Source organism: Lolium rigidum, chromosome 2, assembly GCF_022539505.1.
Source record: "Lolium rigidum isolate FL_2022 chromosome 2, APGP_CSIRO_Lrig_0.1, whole genome shotgun sequence".
In the NCBI taxonomy this organism is placed as follows: domain Eukaryota; kingdom Viridiplantae; phylum Streptophyta; class Magnoliopsida; order Poales; family Poaceae; genus Lolium; species Lolium rigidum.
This window is the reverse complement of record NC_061509.1, coordinates 111,615,261-111,625,358: the sequence shown is the minus strand read 5'-3', so window position 1 is coordinate 111,625,358 and position 10,098 is coordinate 111,615,261. Positions and strand designations below refer to the sequence as shown.

Here is a 10,098-nt window from a genome sequence, read left to right as displayed (position 1 = left end):
ATGAAAGGGAAAAAAACGAAAAGGGTTGATTCCTATAGATTCAAGGGTCCAATTTCTGCATTCCACTACCATTCATGTACATTCAATCACATTATTTTACTACCATACAACATGATGTCCAAAATAAAGATTGTATGCATCACTTTGATGGAAAGGCTGGAGCTTTGTTCCCCCTTTCGAAAAAAATTACGAGCTGATGTTAGTCAATCACACTATTCTAACTTGCGATACAACAAGTGGACATTTTTTATTGAGAATACACCCTGAAAGGTGTCGATCATACAGAAGAAAAGACAAGACGGCCTGAACAACGCCACGAAGGCTATAGCTCCACTCCATGATACAACGCTACTCCACGATACAATTCTACTCCACGAAACAAAGCCAAGTGGCAAACAACGCGCCCTCTATAAACCCGATGATAAACGAATCACCTTGCCCAACAATCTACCATGAGTGGTGAGAAGAGGAGCACATGGCTTCAGGACCACGTCACGAACAAAGCAAGATACACCATGGCATGACTTGACTCAAAGGCAACCGGACCAACGTACATCCCCTCATGAGCCTAGAGGAATCGGTGAGGAGGAGGCAAGATCCGGGTGGACTCGGGGAAGACGCCGATGAGGAAGTGTTGCCATGCCGTACATTGCGCCCCTGAAGCACAAGCTCAGGGCAGCAACCAATACAGGTAGCGCATCATTGCCCGCAGTATCCAAATGTTGCATCGGCCACTCCCCTGATGGCCAAGACGATGTCTTCAAGAAGATGACAACACCGTGGTTCCACCGCCTGGTATGGTCGCCGTACCTAGGATTTCCCATGGCATCTGATAGGAGGGGGCACAGTGAAGGCCATGAACAGGCCTTCAAGAAGGAAACGGCGCCCGCATGCGTCGCCATGCTCAGCTTGGCCTCCGCCAAGCTAGACTTTTGCCCCAACCGAACACCAAGACCACAGGACTGCCCGAAGATGGACTAGATTATGGAGAACGAAGATGAAAGCCACTAGTTTGAGTCACCACCATCGAGAGGAGAGGAACACCAACGTAGGAGAAGGGCGCCAACCACCACCAGCACCACCATGGCCACCGAAGCCTAGACCGCCGCCACCAGCACCACCTCGGTGCCAGCCAGCCGCCGCGGCCAAGCGCTACCGGCACCACCGCACATGCCTGCTGCCTCGGCTAGAAACGTCGGGCCACCCAAGCCCATATGGGCCCAAGCCAACCCGGATCTCACTACCACGTCTGCAGGAGAGCCTCCGTTGCGAGGCGGCCAAGACAAGGCCGTCGTCGTCAAAACCGCTCACCACCGGGAGCCAGCAGCACCTCGCCGTTGTGCCACGCGCCGTTGCCGCCGGAACCTGAAGCCACCGTGTACACGCACGAAGAAGTCCCTGCCGACACCATCGCCGCTCGGGCTATGCCCTGCGGGACCTCTGGCGGCAGGAAGGGGGGGAAGGAGGCCTGCGACCGGCGGCTCATCGGGTGTTTGTAGGGTTGGAGGTCAGGGTCGGGACAGGGATGGGATTAGTAGCACAAACTGCCCCTTATACCTATTATTAACAAGTGAACATTTCAATTGAAAAGATGCTGACTTTATTATTTTATATCCTCTACCATGAATATGCACCTATACATGTAATGTATCATTCTCTCACACACTAAAAAAGAATACACCAGCAATATAAATTTGACTATACATCAGCTCGTATGTTCGTGTCGCCTCAGATATCTGACTTCAAGCCATGAGACCGGCAAGCAGGACGACAAGGCCAAGGCCTGCTGTGACCCTGACGGAGGTAGCGGCAGAGGGCGACGGCGGCGGGGGAGAGTTGCTGGCGCTGGGGCCGCTGGCTGGTGCGGGCGACGACGGCGTCGACGGGGAAGAGGCCGACACGACGTCGATGGCGACCTTCATGCCGGCGGTGCAGTGACCAGTGAAACCGCAGATGAAGTAGCGGGTGCCGGTGGCGGGGAGTGAGACAACGTCGTTGCCGGTATTGAGGGTGGTCATTGGGCTTGCGACGCTGCAGGAGTCGTAGTCGGCCTTGCTGACCTCGAGCACGTCGTGTGCCTGCGGGCTGTACTTGAAGACCATACTGTCACCGGGGATGAACTGCTTGGAGGACGCCCAGCTGCCGTAGTTGATGCCGAAGCCCCAGTCGCCGGCCGGCTCGCCGACGTTGTATATCGCGGCCGATGCGGTGCTCAAGACGGCCATCGCCGCCACGGCAAGGAGGGCGATCTTCATAGCAGCTGCCATTGCGGTTGGAACTGGAAGGAGCAAAGCAAGCAGAGGAGATTCAAGCTAGATACTGCTGTTTATCCTTGACGGGGTTATGGTTGCTGTTGTGTTTGTGATGCTGCCGTGCAGGAGGGGCCATTTATAGACAAACAAGTAGCACGCGCTAGGTAGGTTGGTCGAATGGCATTCGGATTTTGGAGTTGAATAGTTCTATGCAGGCGTTTGAACGAGCCAGTACTAACTAGTACTTGGTCATACGCGGCCATGGTTGGTGGCCTAGAGACCTTTTCATTCTGGTTTCATATCGGTATAGTCTACGGTACGCGCAATGGACTAACACAATATGGCATAAGAGTGCGGACGTGATGTCGCATTCAGGGTAGCAAAGTTTGCTCCAAGTGAAGAATTCAAATTCGGCGGCTCCAGGTCACAAGGAAATCAGGCATAAGCCGCGTTTGGTTCCTTTCCCTTCTAGAAAGATTTTCACGGCTTTGCGTGTTGCAGCCGGGCCCTTTCTTCCTCTCTTAACTAATTCTATTGATTTGATGACAATCAGGAGTTAGCAGTGACCAAGCAAGATTATACTCTCTATGTTCCATAATCCTCTTCTTTGCATGCAGAACGACGCACTTTCGGATGGGTTCAGAAGGGAAGGACAGATAATACTTGAATGTTTTGCACTCTGGTGAGATCAAGAATGAATATTTGGTCATCTTCCAAGTGTATCCTTATAGTTCTATCATGCTATGGCAGGATTTGTCATATGCCAGCTTGAAAGTTTTATGGCCACACTTATACAATTGTCAAAGATGAAAATATATCTCTTCAAGGGCAGTCCAATAGGTAAATTTAAAAGATCGTATTCACTTGCCTCTCTCTGAAGAATCTTTCACATAAATGTACCATTTGCAGACTGCTCACTAGTCATAATGAAAAGTATCAACAACTGTTGGCTATAAGCCAAGTGACATGTTATCTATAGCCATCTTAGAGCCAACATGTACAATAGTGAGCTATAAAATTGTACTGCTTTATTAGTGCATGACCCACCATTCACTCTCACATAGTGCCTAGGAGCACGTGCTAGAGCTGGCTCTTGCATAAGACTGCTCATAGTGGGAGTAACATAGCTAGTAACATCACACATCTCAAGGCATTTTGGTGACATGGCATGCGAATAAATGAAGAAAGAGAGTGAGGTGGTAACTAGCTATGTTACCATAACATCACACACCCCAAGGCAAAATGAGTCTACAACATAATAAATGACACAATGCATGACACCACATATAGTTACTACCCACTATGAAGGTAGTAACATAGACTAGTAACATGGCATATGTTACTAGTCTAAGTTACTCCCCACTATGAGCAGCCTAAGGGCATCTCCAACCGTGCGACCCATCCCGCGCCCGCGCGTCCGGATGGGTCCAGCCGGACAAAAACCCGGCCCAGCGCGCGGACCCATCCCTAAAACGGATGCCCGCGGCGTCCGGATCGACGCAAACCCGGCCCAAATCTTGGCCGGGTTTGCGTGGCCGCGGACGCGAAAGGCTGGTCGCTCGCGTCCGCCCCTTGTCCGCCCCTTGCCCCTGGCCCGCGTGTCATAGGCATAAACAATATTTTTCATTAAAAAGAACTCATTACATTTTTTTTAGCTACTACTTCTATCCTAGATACGTACGGGGCCGGCGGCCTCGCCGGCGACTCCTCGCCGGCTCGCCGTCGGGGCCGTGGATTTCACTCGACGCGGGCGGCCTGTTGATGGCGTGTATTTCACACGTTCGTTGGGGAACCCCAAGAGGAAGGTAGGATGCGCACAGCAGCAAGTTTTCCCTCAGAAAGAAACCAAGGTTTATCGAACCAGGAGGAGCCAAGAAGCACGTTGAAGGTTGATGGCGGCGGGATGTAGTGCGGCGCAACACCAGAGATTCCGGCGCCAACGTGGAACCTGCACAACACAACCAAAGTACTTTGCCCCAACGAAACAGTGAGGTTGTCAATCTGACCGGCTTGCTGTAACAAAGGATTAACCGTATTGTGTGGAAGATGATTGTTTGCAGAGAAAACAGTAAAAACAAGTATTGCAGCAGATTTGTATTTCAGTATTAAAGAATGAACCGGGGTCCACAGTTCACTAGAGGTGTCTCTCCCATAAGATAAAAGCATGTTGGGTGAACAAATTACAGTCGGGCAATTGACAAATAGAGAGGGCATAACAATGCACATACATGTCATGATAAGTACAGTGAGATTTAATTGGGCATTACGACAAAGTACATAGACCGCCATCCAACTGCATCTATGCCTAAAAAGTCCACCTTCAGGTTATCGTCCGAACCCCCTCCAGTATTAAGTTGCTAAACAACAGACAATTGCATTAAGTATGGTGCGTAATGTAATCAACAACTACATCCTCGGACATAGCGCCAATGTTTTATCCCTAGTGGCAACAAGCACAACACAACCTTAGAACTTTCATCCATCGTCCCAGGTGTCAATGCAGGCATGAACCCACTATCGAGCATAAATACTCCCTCTTTGAGTTAAGAGCAAAAACTTGGCCAGAGCCTCTACTAATAACGGAGAGCATGCAAGATCATAAACAACACATATGTAATAACTTGATAATTAACATAACATGGTATTCTCTATCCATCGGATCCCGACAAACACAACATAGAGTATTACGGATAGATGATCTTGATCATGTTAGGCAGCTCACAAGATCCAACAATGAAGCACAATGAGGAGAAGACAACCATCTAGCTACTGCTATGGACCCATAGTCCGAGGGGTGAACTACTCACTCATCACTCCGGAGGCGACCATGGCGGTGTAGAGTCCTCCGGGAGATGAATCCCCTCTCCGGCGGGGTGTCGGAGGAGATCTCCGGAATCCCCCGAGATGGGATTGGCGGCGGCGGCGTCTCCGGAAGGTTTTCCGTATCGTGGTTTTTCGCATCGGGGGTTTCGCGACGGAGGCTATAAGTAGGCGGAAGGGCGAGTCGGAGGGCCGACGAGGGGCCCACACCATAGGGCGGCGCGGGCCCCCTCCGGCCGCGCGGCCCTATGGTGGCGGCGCCTCGTCGCCCCACTTCGTATCCCTTTCGGTCTTCGCAAGGTTCGTGGCAAAATAGGACCCCGGGTCTTGATTTCGTCCAATTCCGAGAATATTTCGTTACTAGGATTTACGAAACCAAAAACAGCGAGAAACACAGAATCGGCTCTTCGGCATCTTGTTAATAGGTTAGTTCCAGAAAATGCACGAATATGACATAAAGTGTGCATAAAACATGTAGGTATCATCAATAATATGGCATGGAACATAAGAAATTATCGATACGTCGGAGACGTATCACCTGTACGCGTGAGGATTCCACTCCAGCTTACGGGCTGGGTGGCGCGTCGGCGGCGGCGCGGGCGGCGGCAGCGGCGGCGCGGGCGGAGGCCATCATCCTCCTCCTTTCCGTCCGCGCACCTCGGGCGCGCTCGCGCTCCGCCTCCTGCGGCGGGATCATCCGCTTCCCGCATAGCTCCACCTCTGCCGGGGCGGCGCGTTCCACAGCGGTGCGCGCCTCTAGGCGGACGCGGGCGGGGGCCTGGGCCTCGTGGTTCTCCTGCCGCCGGCGCATGCGCTCTTGCCGGTCGCGCTCCGCCGACTCAGCATCCTCCCGGGCTCGCCGCTCGGGCGACGGCATCTGGATGAGGTGACGGGCTGCTCGCATAGCGAGCAGCTCGTTCTTCTGGCCGAGGAGGTCGCCTAAGCGGCGGCGGCCGGCCCGCCAGGTCGCCTCGTGCTCCTTCGTCACGCGCGTGAGGTCGGCGAGACGCTCCTCGATGGCGGCGTTGATGTTCGCCGGCGCGAGGTCCTCCTCGTCGACGGGCTCCTCCGCGGCGGCCGCCCCTCCTCCGCGGCCTCGTACCGGCCCGTCCGCGGTCTCGTGCCAGCCCTCCGCGGCCGCCTCCACCATCTCCGCGTCACCGGCCTTCTTTGCCGCCGCCTCGGCAGCGACGCGGAGCGCCTCGTCGTCGGCGACCCACCGTGAGTCCGCGCGCTCCTCCTCCTCTGTCCGCGGGAACCTGGCCCGGGCGGCGAGGGAGAGCTTGGCCCATGTGGCCTGCAGGGTGCGCGGCATGGCGCCGGAGAAGGTGGAGGGGAGAGGATGGTGTTGCGGTCTGTGTGAGACCGCCGCCGTCTTTTATAGCCGGCGGCCTGGCGGGAAACTTGGGCGCTCGCGCGCGCCAATGGCGTTTTCGCGCGCGCGGGAACCTTGGTGTGCGCGGGAACTTTCCCGTCGTTCCACCGCCCACCATGGCTGTCCCGTCGAGGCCTGCCATGGCGCAGCGCCGCGCAAGGAAGACGAACCATGTGGCGTCTCTTTGGGTCGCCGCGTTGGGCGCCGCCTGCGACCCAAACGGACACGCGGACGCTGGGCGCTGTCCGCGTGTCCGCGCGGCCACCCAAACGGCCCAAAACGTCCGTTTGGGTCGCGCGGTTGGAGATGCCCTAAGAGCCCACTCCTCTTCTCTCTCCTCCTCTCTCTCCTCCAACTAGGCAACAATATATTATTTTAATCCTTATAGCCAGCTGACTAGGACTTATTGTACTTGCTCTTATGATATCACCTCTATCTAATGCATAGTATTATGTGGTAGTATCATAGTTCCATCTCATTTAATATTTTGTAGAATCTCAATGTAAATGTATGTACATGATGTATTTGCTATGATATTTCTAGTTTTACGTGCTATGATACGGTATCTACCCATGATACCACTCTCACCTCTCTCTCCTCATTAAATGTGGTACCACATCAGATTTTTTGCCAACATGGCATGTATGATACTACTTATGATACTTCTATTGTGGCTAGTCTTATGTCATTAAAGAACATACCTGCTAATGTATAGTTTAATGAGTAATCACACTACCTTCCCTACTAAATGCTTATGGAAACTCAAACTACCTCTTAAGAAAAAATATTCATGTGGTTCTTCAATAAAAATATCCTATCAACAAAGGATACCTTATCAAAGAGAAAATGAAATGGGTGCAAAAAATATTGTTTTTGTGATGCCGATGAGGCAAATGAACATCATTTTTTATCATGTTCTTTTGCAAAAAAAAATGTGGCGCATTAGTTTATTTACCTACAATATTCCCACACCCACCAATATCAAAAATATGTTTGGAAATTGGTTGAATGAGATCGATAAGGAAACTAAAGATAGAATTCCCATTGGAGTTTCTATTTTATGTTGGTTGATATGAAAATGTAGGAATAACATTATTTTTAACAAAGCTGGCGTTTCAAAAGAAAATGCAGATTATCCGTATGGCTACGCATTGGATCCACTTATGGGCTTTCCTGCTCTCGGAGGTTTAATGAAGACTTATGGATATTGGGTGCAATCGGCTGCTGACGGTCGCATAGGATATGTGCAACTAGGCTGGCTGGTGGCATATTAGTAGATTGACAAATATCTAGATGTTATATGATGTTTTTATTTAGATGGTTGATTTTTGTATCAACCTTATGGAAATCTCCCATTCAAAAGAAACCCATGATGAACCACAACTTATTACAAACCATATAAGTTCCTCATGGGGGCATCGTGGTTTAAAATGAATGTGGGAATCCCATTGTCAAAAAGAACATGAGTGAATTCCACATTTACCCATTCACTATTGCATTTGTGATGCTAATTTCACCATCTAGTAAAATCAATCCAAATTACCTCATTTAATAAAATTTTAATCTTTTTTTGAAGCTTGTTCACTGGGCAACATGTGAAGTGATGATCGAGATTCGGGGATAGCATGAGGAGGATGAGGAATGAGCACGACAATGAATGTACTAACTTGCGACCCTCCATATTGGTCACTGGATGGTCATTGCCTACCATTTATGATCTGGTTGTGACCACAAAATTTTCACCAGTTGAGAGTTGATCTTTTTATTAAAATGATCATAATGATTTAGTGTTTGGGATCTCTCAAATGCCTTACAACCAATTGGTATGAAATGGTCATAGAGCACCCACGGTCACTATAAGAAGATCACTAGTTAACACATCTCGAGACCATGTTGTTGTTGTGCCACATCGATCTAACATGTTGGTTCTACCTAGCAGAACACGCACATTGTCAAATGAGGTAAAATTGGGTTCATAGCTTTCTTATATGGGGTATTTTGGTATTTTTTTCAAACGGGGAAATAGATTTAAGTTTTTTATTAATTAAGAAAGAAGAGAACCCAAGGTTTTAGTTTTAATTTTGAAAAAAAACATGGTTTTAGTTGTACAAGGCTAAAGCCCTGCGATGGACCTAAAACTTCTCGTAGCCTAAACATGTGTAAGATGTCATATTTCAAAGAAAGTAGAGAGTCGCATAAACCAAGCAGAGACGTCGTCGAAAAGCCTGGGTGGCTGCCCGGACAAGAGGGATGCTAGATCCACCCCGATCGAAGCCAACAACATCAAATTGAACGGAAACATGTGTGCAAAAGGAGGACAAAAGCTAAGTAATTACTCTCCAGAAGAAAAGCACAAGACAAAACTTCTTTGTTCCTGATTATAACCACATCATATATGATAATGCATTAATAGAATATAGAGATCATCTCTTCTTCCAATGCCCCTCTAGCACTTGGATTTTTTTTGCGAACAGGACTCTGGCATTAAAAGAAACAATGAACAGTACAAAGCACCCCAGAAAAAACAAAAATTACAACGAGATTCTTGAGAAGCCCTTCATCTTCAACCTCCAAACCGTGTCGACGGCGCGCCGCTGCTGCCGCTCCTCTCTGAGTTGACCTGCCATTGTTGGTTGCGGACGGGCAGTCGTCGAACGGGTCAAAAAGACCACATCCATCCCAGAGACGAAGAAGAAGGAAGAACTGCCGATGAAGCTCCTTGATGATCCGAAAATCCCCACAGCCAGACGAAATCCTCGAAGACCACACCACTCCCAAAGCATCTCGACGTTGCCGCCGAGATGGGGTTGAAACTGGGAAGATCTTATTGCGCGAGATGTCACCACCACCTGAACGCAGCCCCTACAAATCTTGACCCTAAAAACGAAGAACGAAATCCTCAAAATAGGGGTGAAGCCCTCCCACTAACGAGGACTAAAATCCACCACGTCTCCATGGCCCAAAGGCCACAAAGATGAGGCGATCAGCGGTGGCGCCGGCAGGAGGCGGAGATCCAATCGCCTGTTGCGTGTATTGGGTCTCGTAACGTTTGATCTCAAGGATCCCACCGACGTTCTGCACTTGGAATTACCTCTGCCCATCCAGTGAATGTTCAAGATCATACCACGGGCTTAAAGCAGTTAAGCTACTTGCCTTCCTCTGTGCAAATTATTGTCATTGTTACATGTGTAGCTTGGAACTAACGAAATAATTGCATTTTCAAAAGAATTTCACCCGATCTTTACATGCAGCAAGAACTTTAATTAAAAAAGTTAAAAGGAAAATATAGCTGGAGCCGCATTTCTCTTTGTCGTACATTATTTGGTGAAAAGTTCTTCTGGCATATGGCATATGAGATCCAGTGATCCCTCTATTTAAATCATATTTATAAAACGATTCTAGACTTTGTTACTGGTATATCCTACAAGCATGTAAAAATCACAACGTGAAATTCTTTTTATTATAGGCTATACAAAAATTAACAAAATATAATATTTTATTTTGAGATTTCAAAATGTAATACTCAGATCACACTTCTGTCATTTTTATGTAGCTTAAAATACACATTATTTTTAATTGATAGTTTACACGTTAGAAATATGAATTTTAATTTTTTAAGGAATCACCAGTGCACATGTTCACCAAATCTCC

General features: G+C 49.0%; 1 protein-coding gene across 1 annotated transcript; it reads right to left on the bottom strand.

The window, feature by feature from the left end:
* Positions 1-1,577: 1,577 nt before the first annotated feature.
* On the bottom strand, positions 1,578-2,433 carry LOC124687103 (basic blue protein-like). Its single transcript, XM_047220943.1, has one exon. It carries the CDS (start codon positions 2,265-2,267, stop codon positions 1,743-1,745), a length of 525 nt encoding a protein of 174 aa, XP_047076899.1. The 5' UTR covers positions 2,268-2,433; the 3' UTR covers positions 1,578-1,742.
* Between the last annotated feature and the right edge of the window lie 7,665 nt (positions 2,434-10,098).

Coding starts and splice junctions, on each gene's coding strand:
- LOC124687103 (XM_047220943.1), bottom strand. CDS start 2,267: ATGGCAGCTGCTATGAAGATCGCCCTCCTTGCCGTGGCGGCGATGGCC.